The sequence below is a fragment of the Felis catus genome, chromosome A1 (genome assembly GCF_018350175.1).
Source record: "Felis catus isolate Fca126 chromosome A1, F.catus_Fca126_mat1.0, whole genome shotgun sequence".
Classification (NCBI taxonomy): domain Eukaryota; kingdom Metazoa; phylum Chordata; class Mammalia; order Carnivora; family Felidae; genus Felis; species Felis catus.
Genome location: NC_058368.1, coordinates 156,155,178 through 156,179,009, shown reverse-complemented (window position 1 = coordinate 156,179,009; position 23,832 = coordinate 156,155,178). Strand labels below are relative to the sequence as shown.

The following is a 23,832-nucleotide window of genomic DNA, read 5'->3' as shown; positions in this document are numbered from 1 at the left end:
CATGAGTTAGAGCCCCATGTTGGATGTAGAGATTATTTAAATAAATTAAGAAAAAAAAGAAATATCACCTCAAATTTTGAGGGGAAAAAACATATGGGTACGTTTCTGTGTTGATTCAAGTGGTTATCCCAAGACTTTCCTGTCATATTAAAAAAATAATAAAATTTTATTGCATTTATCACACAAGTAATACATATTAATGGTTGGTAATCTATATTATCAGAAAGAAGGTAGGATAGCAGAAAGAAGAAAAGAAGGGAGGATGGGAAGATAGAAAAGAAGGAAAAGTAAAAGAAGAAAGAGGGAAGGAGGAGGAAAATACCTGAAATCCCATCAGGCATTGATAATCACCATTAACCTGGAGAATGCATCTTTTAATTCTTTTATGTGTGTGTGTGTGTGTGTGTGTGTGTGTGTGTGTGTGTGTGGTATAGTGTGTATGTAATAAAAATAACATGTCATAGTTTTCCTAACATGTCTTTATTTTTATTTTTTACTAAACAATATATGGCTTTATTGTGTTGATGGATATATCTTAGCTACTTAAATAACTGATGATTATTGGACATTAAGATTATTTTCAATTTTCCTTTATATCCTTTACTTGATTATAATTAATTTCTTATATAAGGTCCAGAGAAGGAATAAATGAGTTAACAGGTAAGCAAAATGTTAAAGATTTGGTATTATTGCCAAGTTATCATCTAAGAAAATCATACAACTTCAATTTCCACCATTAGAGTTGCAGACCACAAGCAAATACTGTTATTCCCTGTTATTTTAATTGCCATTTTCTTTATTACTAAGAAGAAATTTTTTTTAATTTTTATGGACTGTTTATTAATTATGTGATTTCAAGGTTAAAAACATCTCTTCTTTTCTATGGCTTTAAACTAGCTAATGAGAAACTGAATTCCCAATTAAATAAGGCACAAAATATTGCCAGATTCTGCTAACTATAATATGCTGTCTGATTTTAAAGTCTCAACATGCATGGAGTCCGAGCCAGAGGTCATCCGATGCTTGAGATTGGCACTGACTGATGCTATCAAGGACATTGTACAGCAGATAGTATTTGTGATGAGGTCTGGGAGAAACTGTGGACCCAACCTAAACAAGCACAGTGTTCCTGAACGTTTGCGTGAGAGCATTCCAAAGGAATGGAATTATACTCCAAAAGAAACTAAGAGGAAAGAATCAAGCAAAGGTACCTTATTATTATTATTATTTTTTGTAAGAACCCATCCTTGAAGAGGCAATTTTCTAAGATATGAAATCAAGTAAAATTCTAAAAATTATAAGATTTGTAAACTATGTTAGTCCTTTTCCCGCCATTTCTATGTATTTGGGACCTGTAAATTTTTTTTTCTTTTTTTTTTACTATGAGCCTTTTGACTAAGGAAACTAGAAAGGGAAATGACTCAAATGGTCATCTCCTTTATTTAACTATGAGCTCAGAATTTTCTGTGATATGTTGTGTTCATGTTAGTATTCACACATTAGTCGATGATTGTGACTAACTTACCTCAAATCTGTTGAGTAATCTAAAATTCATACTCTCAAGAATATTGCTCTGATGTTTAATGTTCTTTCCTTGAAGTTTTTCCCTCTGCCACCACTAATTATTACTTTCTTTTTTCTTGTTAACAGACCTACTTGTGTAGCCTTTAGGTCAAAAATAGCACTCCATTGAGTACCTACATAGTTTTTTGACAGAGTAATTTCCCCCAATACCTATGGTTCTGAATTGTTCCTATTAGGGGCAGTGCATCTATTAAGTGTATTTTAGAACATGAGTTACATTATTGATTTATTTTATTAATTAAGTGCTGTCTTCTTAAATGGTTTCTTTGTACCTATGTGTTTCTGCATTACAAAACATGTAATGTTTTATTATGTATATTATATAGACATATGAATGAATCTTCTTAAGACTTTTAATTTTTTTTTTCAACGTTTATTTATTTTTGGGACAGAGAGAGACAGAGCATGAACGGGGGAGGGGCAGAGAGAGAGGGAGACACAGAATCGGAAACAGGCTCCAGGCTCTGAGCCATCAGCCCAGAGCCTGACGTGGGGCTCGAACTCACGGACCGTGAGATCGTGACCTGGCTGAAGTCGGACGCTTAACCGACTGCGCCACCCAGGCGCCCCTTCTTAAGACTTTTAAAATAAAACTTTTTGAGGGCGCCTGCGTGGCTCAGTCAGTTGAGTGTCTGGCTTCAGCTCAGGTCATGGTATCGCAGTCTGTGAGTTTGAGCCCCCGTTCGGGCTCTGTGCTGACAGCTCAGGGCCTGGAGTCTGCTTCAGATTCTGGGTCTCCCTCTCTCTCTACCCTTCCCCCGCTCATGCTCTGTCTCTTTCTCTCTGTCAAAAATAAATAAACATTAAAAAATTTTTTTAATAAAACTTTTCCCTTTATATTAATCTATAAAAGAATATTTTTTCATTAACTTGAGGAAAGTTTCAATGGTAAAATACTCCAACTGAACCTACTAAGTCAATTGAAGAGACTAGCCTTCTTTCATTCTTCTCTAAGGAGATCCTAACTAATGTGGCTCTTATCCAGCGACCTTATATTACAAACTCAAATCAATTATCTATCTGTGACCTTTCATAGTAATGCTTTAATTCTGTCCAAGCCCTATTAAACTGCCTTTGAATCTAGTAAAGCCATTTAATTGAAATTGGAAAATGTCAGCTTTTCATTACTTCAGTTCTTCCTTGTCTGAGTGGTTGCCATTTCTCCTTCATTCTAGCTTTTGGATATTTCATAGATTTTGAGCAATTCAGGAGGCATAATCTGTAGTTAATATATCATGTTGTATGAGTAGCACTATTTTGTTGGTTACTTTCAGGTCATTGTATTCATGAGCAGTTTTGCCTTCTACAGGTGTTCTGGAACTCTTCCATAACATTTCAAAGAACCGCTGGTTCCAAGAAAAAATGCTTACTTGTAGATACCAGTTTTTGTGATTTTCCTTACTAAATAATATTCTCCATAAAACTATCACTAAGACTCCACCTTACACCTGTCAGAATGGTTAACATTAACAACTCAGGCAACAACAGATGTTGGCAAGGATGCGGAGAAAGAGGATCTCTTTTGCATTCTTGGTGGCAATGCAAGCTGGTGCAGCCACTCTGGAAAACAGTATGGAGGTTCCTCAAAAAACTAAAATAGAACTACCCTATGACCCAGAAATTGCACTACTAGGCATTTATCCACGGGATACAGGTGTGCTGTCTCGAAGGGACACATGCACCCCCATGTTTATAGCAGCACTATCAACAATAGCCAAAGTATGGAAAGAGCCCAAATGTCCACTGATGGATGAATGAATAAAGAAAATGTGGTATATATATATATATATATATATATATATATATATACACACACACACGCACACACACACACACATACAGAATGGAATATTACTCGGCGATCAAAAAGAATGAAATCTTGCCATTTGCAACTACGTGGATGAAACTGGAGGGTATTATGCTAAGTGAAATTAGTCAGAGAAAGACAAAAATCATATGAGTTCACTCATATGAGGACTTTAAGAGACAAAACAGATGAACATAAGGGAAGGGAAACAAAAATAATATACACAGGGAGGGGGACAAAACATGAGACTCATAAATACGGAGAACAAACTGGGGGTTACTGGAGGAGGTGTGGGAGGGGGGGTGGGCTAAATTGGTAAGAGGCACTAAGGAATCTACTCCTGAAATCATTGTTGCACTATATGCTAACTAATTTGGATGCAGATTTTAAAAAATAAAAAGTTAAATTAAAAAAAAAAACTATCACTACTACTACTAAGAGTAGAAGAGTAGAAGTAGAACATTCCAAATCACATAAATATATACAAGAAAATGGTGGAGGAAAGTAACTTTATAAACCATTTTGTGCATTCCAGGTGGATATGACAATACGAAAATACCATGATTCTCCATCTCTGCCCTCTTTTAGACTGACAGTGCTCAACCTTTATTATCCCTACAGTATACAAGACAGATTTTATTTACAGGCCAGACATTAAGTCACTTATTCATCCAATAAATATTTACTAAGTGAGCTACTACTACATATCAAGCATCTCAGTTGAGGCTAGAGATAAACTATAAAGAAAATACCTCCTCTTGGTGCTTGAAGACTAGTAAAATTGGTTCCAAATGGGTGCAAACACCTCAGGGAATGTACAAGACAATCCTTTGGTGTATAACAAGAAAGAAAGAAATGAAACTCTACTAAAATTTCATATGGAGATTGTAACTGTAACTCTTCCTTGGTCTGTGAGTGAGACAGTCATGTGCTGAGTTTGGTGTTGGTGGGGAGGTGATGGACAGTGCTAAAGCACTTCTTCAGCTTTCAGGGTGCAGTACTGAATTAAGTTTGTCCTTTATATTTCAGAATCTACTTTTAACAAAATTAATCCCCACAAAACACACAAGTGGCTTTGACATATTCCTATAAATCAACAGATCTACTGCAGTTTAACACTAATATTGATGCAAGGAAGAGCAAACAATAACAAAGTGAAAAAGTTCACGTTTATTTCTGTTCCTAACATGCACTCTTACTCAGCCATATTATAAGGCAAAATGATGATGATCTGATAAGATTTGGTCAAAAGAGGATTTACAAAAGGAAATAAATAGGAAAACCACTTGAAATATGACTTCCCATATATTATTGTTAAACAAGAATTCCTCTTAAGTAGGTATTGTGCCTTGAGATACTAGCTAAAGATGGTTGGAAATCATCATGGCCAGCAAAATGTTTCAAAACTCAGCATCCAAAACATGAAGACAAACCTCTGTAATTGTTTTTCAGGAACGTTTTAAGTCAAATGATATTTAATTCAGTACTTTACAGAAGGTGTCTAAATAATGATAAATGTTTAGAGTCTTTTTTTTTTTTTTTGAGGATTCTAACTTATTAAAAGACAAATAGTTACTAGTGTAAGGGAACATTTGTCTTTCCTGAAACAGTGAAAATGACAGAACACAGAAAACACTGTAGTGACAAATTAAAATGCATTTCTTTATTTCTTTGTCAGCAAATACTGTTACATAGAAAATAGTGAAGATTTAAAGAAATAAACATTAAAATAAATTATACAATGTAGGAGATTTAAAGAGTTGAATCAAAGTTCAGATATTTCTGGTACAGCTCAGCTTAGGTATTTGTTATGTTTCAAAGTTCAAATACACAAAGAACTAGTTGTTTTGTTTCTTTGACAACAAATAAATAAAAGATATACCAGAAAAATTTTCATAGCAGTAAATTACTTTTTATTTATTTTATTTTAATTTATATTTTTTAAGATTTTATTCTTAAGTAATCTCTATACACAACAGGGGGCTCAAATTTACAATGTCAAGATTAAGAGTCACATTGAGCCAGCAAGGTGCCCCAGTAAGTTACTTTTTAAATAAAAAGAATGCTTGATGGGAAAACTGTTGGAGTAATTATTTTAACTGAATGGGTTCTGGAGAGGAAACAGAGGTAACATTGCTAGAAAAATGTATTCATGGCACCATTCACATGCAGGTTGTGGAGAAAGAAACCAAACGCAGAAATACACAAAATCCTATAAAGAAGTTCTTAAGATAGTTTATTTTATAAAATCCAGAAATATTCATTTTAGAAAAACCAGTATCACCAATAAAAATATCCTATCTACATACTTAAGAACTTAGAAATAATTTTTTTTAATGTTTATTCTGAGAGAGAGAGTATGAGCAGGGGATGGTCAGAGAGAGAGGGAGAGGGAGGAGAGAGAGAAAAAAGAGAGAGGGAAGAGGAGAGAGAAAGAGTGATTGAGAGAATCACAACCAGGCTTTGCACTGCCAGTGCAGAGCCCAATGCCGGGCTCGAACTCATGAACTGTGAGATCATGACCAAAAATCAAGAGTTGGCTACTTAACTGACTGAGCCACCTAGGTGTCCCTTAGAAATAATATTTTCTAACATAATTTATAATATTCCAAATAAAGGTTTCAATGATTCCTGAATATTTTTCTTAAAAATACAAAATTTATTTTTCATTTTGTTTGCTAGAACAACTGAATGACATCATGGATAATGAATATTTACTAGACAAATTTCAACAACAGCCTTGGCCTATTTGGTGCTTCAGATTGAACAACAAGTGCCATGATTTCATAAGCACAGTTATCGATATACTTGTTCCCATGTGGATCTATGTATGTTCATGTACTAGCTTTTTCACCTATGACAGCTATTAAAACCAAGTTCTGACACAAACTGAATATAAAACCTGCCCTTTCAATCATTGTATTCAAGTGTTAAACCCAGATTTTAAAAATTACAAAGCATATTAAATCACATTATCCTCACTCAGTAAATTATTATTGACATTTTATACCATTAATAAGTAAAGTTTTTTAAATAACTTTAAGATGTTATTTTGTCTTTACTTCATTCATTGTAAATTTCCTTTCAGTGTGTTTTATAATCTACATAATATGTTATTACAGCCACTAGTACATGTCTAGGAAGAAAAAAATGATAAATATGTAAATATTCATATCACATTGCATTCATTCTAAGGCATACATTTTTTTTTTTCATACCTTATCAGCTCTGAAATTGGGATGGCCCTTCCAAAATGTAATATATATATGGCTTAGATAGAAGTCAAAACATTTAAATAAGGACAGAAAAATGAGTGTTTGGCATTCTTAAAAGATCCCTCCCTGGTGTGTTGTTAATATCACCACAGACTCAGAGTTTCTGTGATTAGTAGAACAAATTGATTAATCTGACATCAACCTAAAGGTTCTGATTGGAATTTGCTGTAAGCTTTAATGAAGTAGTGAGAATCTGAATACTTGGAGTCCTCAAAATCTCTAAAGTATCAGTAGAAGTGCAGGTGTGAAGAGAATTGATAATATTTACCTGATATCTACTTAGATTGTCAAATGTTTCCTTGGTATCAGCAGTTAAATCCTCTTTTGAATAAACAGAACATAAGATATAATCTTTTAAGTCAAATACCTCAGAATAGAATAGGGAGTGCATGGTACAAACACATAACGAACAACGAAACATTTAAAATATTTTAAGAACACAGAGAAGAGTGGTCACAGACGAGTTTCTTAATTTGCTTTACCTATATTTTAAGCTTCATCTAAGCATATTCATTTGATAAAGGATAGCATTTTATCAAAGAACTATATTTTACAAGTACTAAACTAGGTGTTTTCTCATTTAGTATTTTATTTAATACAATAGTCTTATGAGATCTTTCAAATATATGTTGGGCCCAATTTTACAAACTTACAAAGACTATTCCAGCGCATTTTTAACATGATTCTTAAGTTGTCCTGAGTTTCTGTGGAGTCACTAGACTAGACTTATGTTTTCCAAAAGCTTCGTACTTTTTTAGAGCAGAATGACTTCTTTAAATGTCACAAGTATCTTGAAAATTATCTCACATTGTTTTATTCTTTTTGTTTAGTAAAAACAGAAAGGATGTTTCATGGAAGAACGCAAAGCTACCTTCTTTTGACTTGTCACTTGGTTCCAATTATCAAATTCAGTCATGTATTTAGTGGATTAAAAGACTGTGTCTGGCTTTGTAGGATAGCCAAGGACCGATGAGGTTCTTTTATATGCTCTTGAGGAGATTTTTGTTTAGTTGTAAAGATAACTCATCAAGACAAAAAACATAAACAATAATAGATGATAATATAAAAGATGACAGAATGGCACATTATGGACCTAATTACCGAAGTGGTTATATAGATGGTATGTTCAAATAAATTTATAGGAGGAGAGGACTTTGAACCAAGAGTTGAAGAAGATGGACGACTCATGGAGAGAAAGGGCAACCCATGTGACAGTAATGAGATATTCATAAGTTTAAAAGCAATGAGGATAAAATAAAGATAAGGTTTACAGAAACTAGCGGAGGCTGGACTGTGGAGTGTTTTGACAGCAACACTCTGAAGACTGATCAGTGGAAAACAGCTAAAACAATTGTGGCAGAGAAATTAGATAACAAATTTTACAGTATGTGAATCTGGCTTCACAACACAGGAGAGAGGCTGGGGATAGTCTTGTACAGAGAGATGAGTTAGGAGAATACTGCAGTAGTGCAACTACCATTTATAAGGAAGGGCTTTAATAGGTCGGTAGGCATGGTTACAGTGAGGCGAAGCTGTATGTCAGATGAAGGGTAGGAGGATTTATCAACATGGTTACTATTTAAAAGATTTTAAAAGACAAAAGAAAAGAAGGGACAGAGGGAGGTGGGGAGGGAGAGTCAGCAAGGCCAAGCTAGTTCAGGAGGAAAACAGGGAGCTGAAGTAGTAGGACTGCTACCCTGGAGAAAGACCAAGACTAAAGATTCTAGAGTCATCCAGAAGAGTGGCTCTCAACAAGGAAAGGTTTTGCCCTCGTGGGGACATTTGGCAATGCTTGGAGACATTTTTAGTTCTCACAGCTGAGGAGAATGTTACTTGGCATCTAGTGGGCATAGGTCAGAGACGCTGCTATAATATCTTATAATTCATAGGACACTCATCACAACAAAAAACTATACAGCCCAAAGTCATTAGTGCCAAAGTTGAAACACCCTGATCTAGAGAGGGAGGATCAGTACATCCTTCAGAGCAAAGAAGGGAGAGTGTGTAGACTCATCAGTCAATAGGCAAAGACTTCTTAGCAAACAACTACATTTAAGAGGTATTAGTATAAATTAGAACTAGAATGGGCCATGAAGAAACAAAGGGAGTAATAAAGGTAACCATGAACCAGTTTGTTGACCCATTTATTCACCAAATATTTATTGAACAACTGATATATGAGGTACTAAGGGTTGAGGATACAGAAGTGCCTTCATGAAGCTTATATTCTAGTGGATAGTAACAGATAAAGAAGAATTAAGGAGATATTTATTAGACAATGGTTAAGTGCTATAATAAAGGCAACAAAATGGCGTCTAATGATACAGAGGAAGTGGGAGCTGGGATGGGAAGAGCATGAAGGGATGCTCTGGATGGGGTGGTGAGTGAAGTCTCTCTGAGGAGGTGACATTTGTGCTAAGAAGAAGAGGCGCACCTGGGTGCGGCTCAGTCAAGTGTCGAACTTCAGCTCAGGTCATGATCTCATGGTTTGTGGGTTTGAGCTGTGCATGGGACTCTGCCCTGACAGTGCGGAGCCTGCTTCTCATCCTCTGTCTCCCTCTCTCTCTCTGCCCTTCGCCCTCTCGCTCTCTCTCTCTCAAAAATAAATAAGCAAACATTAAAAAAAAATAAATAATAAAAAGAAGTGGAAGAAGAGGAGCCAGTCCTGACAAGACCCGGTATAATTCTGCTATGGATTTCAAGGGAAGAGGAGAAAGGTTTAAGAAAGTATCAAAGGCCACAAAGAGGTCCACCAGGAGTGCTTTTGCATTTGTTAATTAAGAGGACATCGGAGCCCTTTACCCCTGCAGTCTTAATAGACAAAAATATACCTAATAATTTAAAATTTTCGAATCTTCATTTGTGAGAGAGCAAAAAATGAGTTTGAGACTTGAGGAATGTTAGGCAGCACTGGAGGGGATCCCAGTAGAGTTCTGTCAGAATATGTCAAGCACTTGCTCTTCTCAACAATTTTCTCCACAAAAATTAGACATCCTTACGCAACACTGAAAACAACACAGAGATGGAATGCAAATGCTAATATTAATCATACCTTTTCTTTCTTTTCTTCCCCAGGCTTCACGAGGCTTGCTGCTCAGGCAGTATCTATTGTAATCAGCGAGTTACCTACGGTGATTGCATGTTTGCCTCCCCCAATTAAATACTTCTTTTTTCTGTCTGAGAGAAAAATGTCAAAAAACTTTGTTGAATTGAAGAAAGCTAGCCTCCTTGTCTGGAACTTGATTGTAATTATATGTCAGATATTTGAGGATGGAAACACTGTGGAACTTTTAACAGGTGCCTCCCTTGACAGATGGAGTAAAGAGAAACTTGGTTTAATCTGCTTGTGTTTGGAAAGTATCATGGGAAAGCAGACAAGTGACCCTAATCAAATGACTCAAAAGGTCATACAGATCATTGAGCAGCAGAAACCCAACTGGATTGAGAGCCAGTTGGTGAAGGCAAGGAAACTGAGCACCAAATGGTAAAGCAATGTTTTTCTTTCACTGAATTTCATTAAATATGTTCACTATAACAAAATTACCAATAAACAACAACAAAATACCATTAAGATAGGCAACAATGGTTATTCTATTAACTTAATGGGAACTTTGATGAATACAGAAAAAGGTAAATATTCCAACAAAAACTGCATTATTTAGATGTGCCTTGTTTTATGAAAATTTGAACCCCATTGATACCCTGGAACATTATACTTGTTTACTCACCATCTTAAGGTTTCTGATAAAAAGGGTGGGAGTTAAACCCAAGAGAATTTGGTTTCATTTCTTTTCAGTGCACAAACAGGTATCTAGTGGATAGCCTGGAGCGTTTTGTAAATGGATTGGGCATGGAGATTAAATTAAGAAGGAATTAATGGGTATAAAAGGCTTTTTATTGCTTTCTGTGTACCTGATTGTCAAAAAGGTACACATTTTTCATCTGGTAATGTAAGAATCCCAGAGGGCAGCTGGGGCATATCACACTCGAGCTATAAACACACCCAGCTGTTTCTGTATGAAAATGTCAGCCTTCTCATAGGTTTGTCACCAAGAGCTAAGTGATTTGTGGTATTGCTAAGATTTTTAAGGGTCCCTGATGAATTTAAATATGTACATAGAGTACTCCTGTCTTAAAATTCGTCTTCAGTATAGAACTGCATGATATTGATAAAGAAATTATGGTTCATATGGTCTACAGATCACTAAGCCAGCCCTTTTTTATACCACTCCACACACTGTCCCCCATTCTTTTAAAATATATTCATGATTCTAGCAGATACTATTTTGACTTTCTGCCTGAAACGACTAAAAGTTGTTACTTTCCTTACTACATAGTTCTTTGTAGTGACAAAGAACTCAGACTTTGGAATCAGACAGACAAATACAAATCCCTTGTAAGTGGGCCATCTTGGACAAATTATGGAATCTCTCAAAGCCTCATTTTCAGTGGTGAGACCAAGCTGATGGCATGATTTAGAAAATTTAAATAACATTGATAAAGTTCTTAACATCAAGCTTAGAAGTAGCAAGCATTTCTTATTTATAAAGCCTATTAAAACACATTGCACTCACTGGTATTATGGTAACAAATACTCTTTACTGGTTTGTATTAGTCTGTAAAACTGTGTTAATCCAATTAATCTGTATTCATCCAAATGGAAAAATGTAGGTAATCGTGATTTTCCTGGTCTTGTCATAGTGACTTCTAGAAATGTACTTCTGGCATGTCCTGTGGGTAGGAATAACAATTGCAGTCAGGCAAGTGCTTAGTATCTCTGAAAACAACTTTCTTAATTTTTTTTTAATCTTTATTTATTTTTGAGAGAGAGCGGGAGACAGAGCGAGAGACAGAGCGTGAGCTGGGGAGGGACAGAGAGAGGGAGACACAGAATCTGAAGCAGGCTCCAGGCCCTGAGCTGTCAACACACAGCCCAACGCAGGGCTGGAACCCAGGAACTCTGAGATCATGACCTGAGCCAAAGTCGGACATTTAACCCACTGAGCCACCCAGGTGCTCCTGAAAGCAACTTTCTTAATCTTTACATTTGCATTCAATCCCAATTTACAAGCTTTAATTCAATGACTAAAAGATTAAGGCCAGATGTCATTATCCATGGCAGTGGTTGTAAAGGAGAGAAAAAAAGAATAATAGTGGATCTGATTATACAGTTAAATTTCTGATACTTTTGATTTAGGAGTCCCTCTGTCAATAAGGTCAGTTTAAAGTAATGTCTCAGTAATATACCTGAGGACGCATACAGGAATCCATAAATAATATGTTTTCATTAAAAGTTGGTTTAAAGTCTTTATAAACAGCACCACTGTATCTGATACCTCCTACATAGGGAGTTGTCCAGCTAATATTTGGCTGATTAGCTCTCTGTTGGAACATGCATCTGAAATGAAGAATTGCTGATTTTTAAAAATGTTTTAAAAAGGTCCTGAATGTACATTATGGAAGCATGTAATAAGCACAATGCTACATCTTTCTCAATTTCTGAAATGCAAATATATAAGAATTCAGATTAAAAGTTAGTTCTTATATTTATTTGAAAAAGTTAAATTTGACCTACTAATTCACTTTAGGTCACCTCTACAGGATTCGGGCACTATAGGATGGTACTTCTTGACTTTGATTTCAGGTTGATTGTCTATTATACAAGTAAACTTCCCCGTCTACACATCTCACAAATTGATGATTGATGATCATTTTGTTTATAGATCTCTACCATTAGGAAAATGTATTTTAAACCACGATGTCTGTATATAGATAGAGGGTTTCCTTGGCTTTATCATAACTGTTTTAAGTTTGAGAATGTAACCATTTAAACTTAAACAATTCTTCTGTTAAAATAAATGAAATGTTAATTCCCCAGGAAGATCATCTTGGAACTACGCAACGTCACTTAGCTAGATCTCTTTCACATGGATTCAGACTTAATTTTGATTTTATGAAAATTGTGAAAATATCTGCAGTGGAAAGGTGGCAGCTGGAAGCATTGCTTGTCTTGCACACTGCCCGAAAGCATTACTATTCATTAAAATAACCTTCACTTTGTAGTAACACTCAAGCTGTAAACAGTCAACTTAGATTCTGGAGAACACACAGCCCAAAAAGTAAAGAAATGTCTGTCTTTGCAAAGTAATTTGTCGAGTTGAAGATTATTGTTTTTCATCATGGTGACCCTGACTTGGCTGGCTGGGTGCATATACAGATTAAGATTAATGCAGTTATTCCTTGGCTAAGGTCTGCCTCTTTCAGGGCACATTCTCCCTAATGACATGATTGATAGGCAGTCCCAAATCCAGAGAGGAACTCATTAATCATAGCATTGACTGAATCCAATCATTTGCTTCACCTGCACAGTGATGGACAGGAAAGGATACAATTCAGGGGCTGACACTGAGACACTCCTTTGTCAGAGGGCCTCAACTTTTTCAATGTCAGCCTCAACAAAACCTGACACGAAATTTTGCTTGCAACCTGTGTGCAGCTTCAAAAAAGATATTTACAAACTCCTTTTACTGCAACAAGGTCTTTTTGTCTGTTTATTAAAAATTTACTGCAGCTAATGAATATCTCTAAGAGTAGAATTTGCTTTACTTTTAGCAAGCCTTATACAATTGTAAAGTTCTTTTTTTTTTTCTAAGAAAGATGTTTGGAAGCTACATGTGGAAGCAATATAAAAGTTAATGTCCAGCAGCTGGGTATCATTTGGTTCAGTCTTCAGGTCAGCGGCACTGACTCTTAGCAGAACTAATTTTATAATCATGGCAAAATCTCAGTAATGAACTGCAGTATATAGTTGATTACACCACAGTAAATTTCATTTAGTCTGAGAAACAGTGGAAAACCATGAATTTTCTTAAGAATGCTTAGATTGCAAAGCCTAACATGATCATACCTAATATCAAGTGTAATAAGAAAAGTAGTATGGAATATATATGATGCATGTTGTATAGAGTTCTTTTGCACTGGTATAGTTTGAGAATTTTTTTTTTACTTATGTCATTCATCATTACTATGTAAATAATGTTTAAAATCAATAACAAGAGTATGTGTTTTTAGAAATGTTTCACAAATAAAACTTGCATATTCCCGGCGTGGTGACATTAGATCCTTTTCCTGAAAGAATAATCAGGGCAGTGACTTTTGCTAGGTGTCCTTACCAAGAAGAAACAGGAGAGGGGCCTTATATTTTTAAAAGGCAACAAGTGTCAAAAGGCTAATGTAAAATACCCAGTGGTAAGCACACTGCCAGGAAGCACCCAGCCTATATTTAGCATAATAGGCTCCCCTTTTGACACTTTAATTAGTCTTTAATGTGTTCTACGACAGGTGTAAAGAGGAATCTACAAAAGACAGAATACCAAAGCTATTTCTGGCATCAAAGATACTTTTTATCCTCAAAGAGAAAATACAAATTATTTCTTACATGTTCTTAAAAAGAAATGTTTTGTTTTCATCCCATGATTATAGCAATTTCAACAATTGCAGTAATGGGAAAATGTTTTATAGATAGGAGTATAAATGCAATAAAGAAGTGTTTTAAAAGAAACCGTTCAATTTTTAAAAATGCTTTCAGGTGCTCAGTCCTGAGGCACTATTTCTATGAGCAGGGGCGGTTTGGGAAGGCTTACCTATTTGAGCAGTCTTTATGGTGCTTTGAATATGAGATTTACATCGACTCTCCACACTCAATCTCTTTGATTATTTTCCATCTTTACAATTCTTCATCACTGATACTTATAGGCTTTCTTTGTGTTTAGTGCATTTATGACAATGGAGAAAAGCACAGCCTTAGAAGAAGGAGATAGTGCTCTTGAACTGACTGAGCAGAAAATAAACATGATGGTCCTGGATATCTGCCACAAACCAGGTGGCAGCGAGTACCTGCGGCAAATTTATCACATCATGCGGCTCAATGAGGTAGGGAAACGGCCTTTTTACCGAGCAATTAGGTGTGTACTGGCCTGAGGCAGCGTCTGCTGGCAGCTAAGGGTTAGTCAAGGAGGTGATAATACTTCTTAAAGTCAATACCAAACTCAATATTGCATTATTAATAGAATCTATTCAGCCCCGGCTGTTCTGCATTTGTACAGCAGAAGCTTCACCGAAACAATGTAGGTTTTATTTATATGGTTTAAACAATAACACGGCTCATAAACTCAGTGCAGTTCTGAATTGTATAGACTAGACGTGTAGTTTGGGAATTGTGTGTTTGTGACTGTTAAGCTGATGTTAAAATCTGCTGTTGGCGAATGATGAATTTTCCTCAGAGAGATGTACTTCTTCTCCTATAGACGTCATACTTGGTGAAGTTGGAGATTTCTCACATAATGAGAAAATTTCGGAAGAATATTGAGCCATACTCGGGAGCAACTAGATTAACCCAAGAAAATGCATTAACGTATGGACACTGGTTAGAGCCAATGTCATGCTTGTCTATGTCTCTGCTGGGTTAAGCCTCTGACCTTGCATGTTTGTGGCTGTTTGAACAAAAATGTAAAGAGCAGGTATCTCAGTTATTGCCTTGAAACAATACAAGTTTGCCAACTTGATCAGGTTTTTAATCTGAGCATTTGTATGTGAATTAGAATGTGACATCTAATGTGCATTAGAATTATGTTTATATTTGCAAACGCATGCATGTATTTTTGGAAATACTAAAAATTCTATAATATGAATAATGTGAAGCTATAGTGTTTTATCTCAATGAGGTAGGCCTTAAAAACCATAAATTTCCAAGGAGTGAATTAAATTCTACCACAGCATTTTACAACCCAGTTATATAAATGTTCTTCCTGCTACCATCTATCTGAAAGTTACTTCAAGTAAATTTTGTTTCCTGGCTTTCCTAGAGCTAATCAACCAGTCAACCTATAAACAGGTGATATAATAGTGCATTCAATGATTGCCTGAGAAAGAAGGGAAGGATTTGTTGCTATGAGGAATGGTCCAGTCCCTGAGGCACCTAAGCTCAGTATATAATTGTTAGCTACCTACTACCTATTCACATTTGCTAATGATCCCTCGTAATTTGTTAAGGGTTTCTATGTGGGGAACTCAGGTGCTCCTGGCCTTGGCTAATGGAAAGACCACCACTGCGAAGTCATGGTCTTCACTGGCATGTCCACGTGGCCACCCAGATTGGCTTAAGTAACCATGGTGATTACTGAGGAACAGCTGTTGAAGTAGGATTACCATGGGGAAAGTGGCGTTGCAAGAGTTCTGAGAACAGTCGTGGCTGGTATAGATTGCCAAACTGATAGACGAGTCCACTTTTTAAAAGCCTTTGGCATGAAAAAGATCAGTAATCACCAATAAGAGAAATTAAGTTGGATATTTACTGGCTCTCAGCCACCTGTCATATTCAGGAAATCAATCAAAAGGCTGTTTTTCCCTCCTAGAGCTTGTGGACGTTTGAGGCAGGGGCTCTGACCAGGTCTATTGTGAGACCTGTTGTATATAAGGCTCCTCACTGGGGCACTGCTTCATTTTGATCAATTAAGTTCAGAGTTAGGATTTTTCTTTCATTACAACTGAAGAAACTTACTGTTAGGGCAGTGTTTATCAAGTACGTGGACGTCAAGCCACGTACTTGTTGATTTACTGTGCCGAATGCGAAATATCGCGGCAAGGTAAGAGGCCTGCTGTGAGGTGAGGCTAGAGCCAGAAAAAGTAGTGAGCCCTTTGTCTTATGACTACTAAAACAAAACAGGCAAAAAATTCAATAACAACATAAGGCTGACTAGGCACCTAGTGTTACTACTTCGAGCTGCTTTTATACTGAGGCATTGCTATGCTGTAGGTAAAATTTGCACTGTGAAATGCGTTCATTTGCTGAGCGTTATGAGTCTTTAGCATTCTCAGGTGTACTGTTTAATATGCTTCCAAATGGCAGCATAAATACAGATGCATTGACAGGTACAGGCATGGGTAAGGGGAAGAATGAGCGTGCCATCGAGTAACAACAAAGTTGTCAGACGAAATGAGTTTAAGAATGTTTGTCTTTGAGATAAAGGTCAGATGTCTTAGTTAAAAGTTCAGTGGGTAGTTGAAGAACCTGGCCATGAGCAAAGATGAGGAAGGCCGTGACTATAGTTTTTGGTGGCCTCAGTGAGTTTGGTAGTTGAGGTCGTGGGACTGGTGGAGCTCTTCCAGTGGAGAAAAATGCAGAAACGGTGGGTAGAGAAATAAGCTTTAATGTAACTGCACCGGTAGAGTGTTCAAAAGGATGTTAAAAGAAGAATATATTTTTTTTCCAAAGAAGTACATCAGATTTAGCAGTGAATCCGGTTAAAGCGACACCGCAGAAAATCAGTTTTTTTTAGAAGGGGTAGCGACCATGGTCAAGATAGCAGAGAGGCCAGAGAAATTAACAAGGGAGAAAACACCATTGTGTTGACAACTTGCAACACAGCACTTTATCTTTTTTGAATTGTGGAACAAAAAAAGCCGAAATGCAGCAATGTAAGGGGAAATCAGTTGAGACAGATTGCCATTAGCCAAAACAAAGCAGTTGTTCTCGTTAGAATCTTTTACTCCTTTTTAAAATTTTACATTCCGAAATCATAATGCAGAGAAATTTTATTTCTGTGTAAAAATCTAAATCTAGGCATAAAATTCTTTTTTGGTGGCTTTATTATTATCTAATGATACTTAGTAGGAGTCTGTGTGTGTGTGTGTGTGTGTGTGTGTGTGTGTGTGTGTGTGTGTTATGGAATTAATCTAAGGAGATGTGGTCCACAATGAGCAAGTTTAAGAAATGATTATCATTGTTAAGTGGTGATTTTTACGGTTTCAGGAACTCAAATTTACCTTCCGGGATGAGTGCAGTGGGCATTCTCTATTCCCGAAGTTACAGAGCCACAGGAAAAAGCACAGTGAACTGAAACCAAATATGGGGATTCTCACTCACACTCTACCACTCACCCCTGTGTAACCTCAGGCTCAGCCCATGACCTTTCAGAATCAACCACTGAATGTGGGGTGGGCTAGAGTTATTTAAACTTTCATATGCCTACCAATCTCCTGGGAAACCCTGTTAGTGATCAGATTCTATTTGGTGTGGGGTCTGAGATTCGGGTTTTCTAAGTTCCCAAGAAAGGCTGACTTGAATGGTCTAGGCCCTAGACTGTGGGTACCAAGGGTTTTCCAGATGACCTCTGACATCCTTTTCAGCTCTAATGTTGTGAACCTAGGCCTACTCTTGAAGAAAAACTGAAAATCAGAAAAATGTTTATATTCCTTATGTATTAAATGACTTATTAACATTAAGTCATTACTATTTGATAGTTTATAGGAAACTGTAAGTCATTTTAATTGTTGTCTTCTAGAAGAAGTCTAATAAAATAGATTAGGATCATTCACCTTATTTATTTATGGATGGAGAATGAAATATAATGCAGTAGATTGACTTTTTTGCCCAGGCTGCCACTGGCAGTTGGGGTGTTAGAATTACGTATGTTGAGCTTCTTTTGAACCTTGATATTTTCCAGTCAAGAGCATGGAAATAGAATTTAGGAGTTTGAATTATAATTAATTCTACACAGAGTAAGATTGCTTGCAGTGAAATATCAGAGTACTTAGCACTCTGCTGAGCATGAAGTAGATAACAACTTCACTTAATGAATGAATGAGCAATCTTGTCCTGTGAGTAATCATGCATCTGAGTTAAGTTTTGGTAACCAGACATGTTAACACATGAACCAATGACAAGACAATGCCTATTAAAAACATCCTGATATATCAAGCATACATTCATTATGTGAGAATTGGTAAAATGGTTTTCTAATCTATCCTATATATTAGGTGAACCTGTTTTTGATGGGTTTATTGCAACGCTGATTGGTATTCTGCTATGTTTCTTCCGAAAATGTATTCTGTCCTGAGGCAAGTAATACACTGTAATCTAGCAAATGTGCTGAAAGGGTAGATTTGGATATTGATCAGTGTATTTTTAAAGAGAATATATGCTTCCCACCATCACAACTTGTAATTTTTTTTTCCCCCTTGAAGGAATATTTAAAAGAACAGCTGTTTTCTATGAATGGTTCAGAGGAAAAGCCATTACCCATCAGACCTTTAAAGACAACCTTGAGGAGTGTGGAAGATCAGCCTTCTGCCTTTAACCCTTTCCATGTGTACAAGGCATTTAGTGAAAACATGCTAGATCAGGTATGTGGAAAATAGTAAGTTTACCTTAAACATGTGATTTTTTTTTTTTTTTTACATAAATAAAAAAGGTGCTTTGTGTCTGAATACTTATAAGCTTTTTTCTTTTTTTTGGCTAGGAAGCAAAAGGCCTTGTTCTTACCTATGTAGTCTACATGAATTGACTTTGAAATAGTTATTTTACCTTCTTTCTATTTGTCAAACTGATTCATATGTTTGGTCTGTATAATTTAACTTTTGACCGGGTCAGCTCGCCATGGGCAGTGGGAACATCTGTTAGGCTGTGTCTACAGAAGGCCTGAAAAACCAGGCATTTTGTAACAGTCTTCTCCCTCTCTTGTGCCCACCCCCATCTCTGATCCACACACTCAAAGAACACTTAGCAATTGTTATGAATTTATCTAATTTATCAGGAAAATAATAACAGTTTATAATTAGTTATAAATAAAGCCTTGAGCTCCTGTTTTAAGTGGAATAAGATGTTTCCCTTCTTATAACCCTAAACATATTCCTGATCTTTAAGTCAGGATACTTGGAATAAAGTCAATGTGATAAATACCACACGTTTTTAACATCAGATTATGCCACTGTTGAAGCTACCTGCTTCAGTCATTACGTGAAATAGATCAAATTTATGCCAAAGTATTTGAAGTCTAAAGTTGCTTTTGCTTTGTTTGTTCTTTTGGTGAATAAAAAAGGAAAAAGCTTTTTGACAGACTATTTGAACTAACAGGGCAGAAGAGAAGGATTGCTTGACCTAGAGCTCTGATGAAAATAAGAATTAAAACAATGGCCTAATTCGGGATGCAGATAATATTTTTGCCATGCCTGTTACGACCCTAGTCTACATTCATCAATACTGTAGTAGAATAAGACCTTCAAATGCTGACAACCCGGGGCAGAATTCTCCTGCTCTATGACAGGATTGTGGTGCTCCATTAATCAGCAAGTGACAGGGCATAGTTCTTGTAGGATTTTAAACATCGGCCTGGACTCTTATTAGCACAACTATTTCATTTTAAGGAATGCAAGCATCTGTAATACTTGAAAACCAAATATATTGTATAAGTTTGAGTTTATTGGCTGCTTCTCTATGTTGTACATTAGACGGCTCCAAACCATAAATAATCATCGTAGCTGTTGAATTATCCTCACTTCATTTAAATAAATGGCATGTTTTATTCTGCTCTGAATTATGAGATTATCTTTCACAGTAATTTTTCTCTTTACTTTGTTGTGAAATTACCTATTAAAAGAGAAAAAAGAATGCTTTTTACATTCACAGCTCGTTCTCATTTCCACTTTAAAGCATTTTCTTAACCAAAATAACGTTGATATCATACTCTAATGAAGCTGTGTCTTGTAATTTGAGTCCTAGCACTTCTAAGTTTGTTTTTTACATCAGAGCTCTGGATGCTAAAGAAATAAAAACCATGAATGGATATATGAAAAAGTTGCCAATTATTTCACTTTTCAAAGAGTCACCCTCTCAGAGAAACTTGTTGGGCAAATGCCATTAGCACTTGGAAGAATAACGACTCAAGAAATTGATTTATATTTTTATAAATAATGACTACATCCCCAAATGGATTTATAAATTAATTGCTGTCTTATTGGAATAAAAACCTTCTTCTGTGGACATGATTGATGCTATCTGTCTAAGTCCTTGTTCTGGACCCCCCTCCTTCTTAGTTAGTCTATCACAGCTGGAGCTTTAATTTACTGATCATATTAACTCTGATTAATAACTAACAATAGCGTCTTCCCATTTATCAACAGTCAGCCATCACAAAATGGAGCTGGAATTGGTCAAACTTGCTGCCAAATTATCTGGGACTGGATAAGATGACCTTCAGTGTACTGCTCAAAAACAGGTAATGAGATTTGTGATTTGGGGGATCTGGTTGGGGGATATATATACATAAATCGTTTATATATTATATGCATATATATATATATATGTGTGTGTGTGTGTGTATGTGTATATATATATATATATATATAGAGAGAGAGAGAGAGAGAGAGAGAGAGAGAGAGAGAGATGGATCAAGTATACTTTGTAAATGCTGTTTTTCCATAGTAAGCATTTACAAAAGGCAGTACAAAATTTTTTCTGAGATGAAATGAGTTGGTTTTAGTCTGAATTTCCAATATTTTTGAATTTGTAAATACAATAGCACAACATTGTACACACCAAAAGTTACCAATTTGAGTGTCATTAGAATACTATATATTTGTTTACAATAATTTAATGAATGCGTACAAAATGCCAAGCCAAATCAACCAGTCTCATCAGGGGAAACATGTAAGTAAAACTGTCATGATGGAATTTTTTGCTTTGAAGCCAGTTATTTTGGCACTTTCTTGCTAAAGCTTCAGTTGCATATTATTTTACACACACATAAACACACACACACACGCACACCCCAGGACAATCCAATAAAATGATAACGTGATTTCAGCCTGGGAACCTACACACGTAATTTATTTTGCAGAAAAGTATAAACATTTCCTTTTATTTTGGATCAATTAACATAGATTTTAAAATACTTTAAAGTCTTTGGTGAAAACTGTAAGGTGTTATCTTTAAAAATTGGATTTCTCTATCAAGTATGACATTTTCACATAAGCTACATATGTGTGCAACTTTTTAAATTCAAGCATCATTTGTTTGCTTGTAGTTCAGTATGAGAATTATTTTGTATAGAATCTTTGTGATGTAGAATGTTCATATCTTTTTGATACAAATATTAAATATATATTGTTTCCTGCTAGCAATGACAGAATAGTCAAATCATCCTTGACAAATCTGGGTATATATATGAAAATATCAGGAGGGAGAGATAACCAGGATTTCCCATAATTTCTTAAGTGGAGGTTTAAAAAGGGCAGCTTTATTGCCAGTGAAAGCTGGAGCTTAAATGTGTGGTTGCGATGGTATTTCTAATATTTCACCCCTGAAGGAAGCTCTCCTGCCCATCATGTACAAAGCTGAACCATCTAGCTTTCCCATCAAGGACAGCCTTCTCCCAGCAAGCTTACCACCTGGCAGGCAGTAGTTGAAAATGCACTCTGTTCATGCACAAGTCCCCTGGAGTGGCTCCTAGCATCTCCCAAAGTTGCTTGGGAGATGGGAGGTGGGGTGGTAGAGGAGACACCAGGTCTTTGTTGAATCTATGGTTGTGTGATGTTTACATAATGTTAAATGTCTGGGAACAAACTAGGAAAGATAACTCAGTTTTTCCCTGCTGTCTGTAAAGTTTTGAGCCTTTGCTGACTAACTGTATTCTATCTTAATGAGTGTTTTCAGCTGTGAATTGGTGCTTCCAGTCCACTAAATGGTGCTCTGGGGGCAACACACCCTTCAAACCTTTCTGCATTTGCTATGTATAATGTTCACTTTGAAGTGAATTTGTGTTTTTAACAAAATTGCATGTTGTTATTTTTGTTTAACAACTTTAGATACACTTCAATTAGGACAATAGCTATTAAAGTCTATTTCCCTGAGATAGCATGTGCAAGAGTGAGAAAATAGAACTCCCACAAATTTAGCCAGAAGTAACAGGTCAAAACAGTTTTATTGGAAAAGGGTCATGAATCTTTAATAGAAACAGCTAGACTATCACTTTATTAAAGAACCTTGGAACTTAAAGAATGCTGTGAAAGGCATTCTACTCCAAACTACTACATAGTGCAAGCTACGAGTATAATTGATCTACCTTAAAGGGAATTTTTATTTTTTATTTATTATTATTTATTATTTATTATTACTATTTATTATTTTTATTTTTATTATTATTATTAATTTATTTTTTAAATGGTACCCTGAAGTGTTGACAACATGGCTATTTGAAAATATGCATTTGAAAGTGAGACCACAGAACACTGAGCTTTAGAATGAGATTTATGAATTTTATCCTACATCCGTAAAGTGATACTTTTACATACTATTGTGAACTACCTATAGTAGTTCGGCTGAATATGCTGAATTCTTTTTTTTCAAACTCAGCAATTAAACTTGTTTTCTTTTTCTGTCTTTAATTGGTAGTAGGTTTATACTAATCTATGCACTTTGGTCAAGTGTATATATGGGACGGCAGTTATTATCTGAGGACATAATGGTACAAAGAAGAGTGAACACAAATGCAAAAATTTGAAAAAAGTTGAGGAGCAGGGAATCCTTTATATTCACCTTCTAAATTCTTTTGTGCCTGGTCTTCAAATTTAATATCATAAGCAGACCATCCATGGACTTACTCTCTAAAGGCCCCAAGCCTGGAGTGAACCAGACCTCCATCATGGCTTTGGAAGACAAACAGTGACAAAATGGGCAAGAAGCAGGGTGTCTAAAAGCCACATGAGTCACTTAGGAGATACTCAAGAGATGACCGTGTGAAGGACAGTTCAGACATAGGAAGAAAGGAGATGCGTGGCGCCAGCTGTATCTGGATCTGAGACAATACTGGTTATTTGTTCCACAGGCTGGCTCTGCGATGATTCCAAAGGCAGAACCAATCTTAAAGTGACTACCTGAGAACTTGGTAGGGATGTGCCCTCTGTTCACTGTCAGGCCTCATCTCAAAGCACTTCTCCCAATTCATGATGTTCTGAGTTCATTGTCTTCTTCCTATTGTGGGGATTCTCCAAGCTCTTTATTGTTTCAGGGTCTCTGTACTCGCAGTTCCCTCAGCTCTTCACATGGTAGCTGCCAGGTTGTCCATCTGAGGTACATGTTACCTCCTCAGAGAAGCCTTTCCTTTTCTCCCACCGAAAGGTACCCTCCAGGTCACCCTAGCATTGTATTCTACTGTGCTTTCTTGAGTTATCAGTATCTGAACTCTTACTTTCTGTTGGTTGTCTCCTAATCCTGCCCCCTCCATTCCTGCCCTCCCCGCCCCGGGTAGAATATAAACTCCATGAGAATAGCACCTTACCTGTTTTACTCACACTGTGTCTACAGTACCTAGAACGGCTATCGGATTGGAC

At 36.2% G+C, this 23,832-nt stretch overlaps 1 protein-coding gene across 8 annotated transcripts in view; it reads left to right on the top strand.

The window, feature by feature from the left end:
• KIAA0825 (uncharacterized protein KIAA0825 homolog) overlaps positions 1–23,832 on the top strand; it is a 389,144-nt gene that overhangs the window by 170,082 nt on the left and 195,230 nt on the right. For all 8 annotated transcript variants that reach the window (XM_019836968.3, XM_019836952.3, XM_023258417.2 and 5 more), the window contains 5 exons: positions 983–1,207; positions 9,742–10,150; positions 14,439–14,598; positions 18,691–18,849; positions 20,626–20,720. In XM_019836968.3, the coding sequence (XP_019692527.2) occupies positions 983–1,207; positions 9,742–10,150; positions 14,439–14,598; positions 18,691–18,849; positions 20,626–20,720 (1,048 nt within the window). The remainder of the gene's footprint in view (positions 1–982; positions 1,208–9,741; positions 10,151–14,438; positions 14,599–18,690; positions 18,850–20,625; positions 20,721–23,832) is intronic.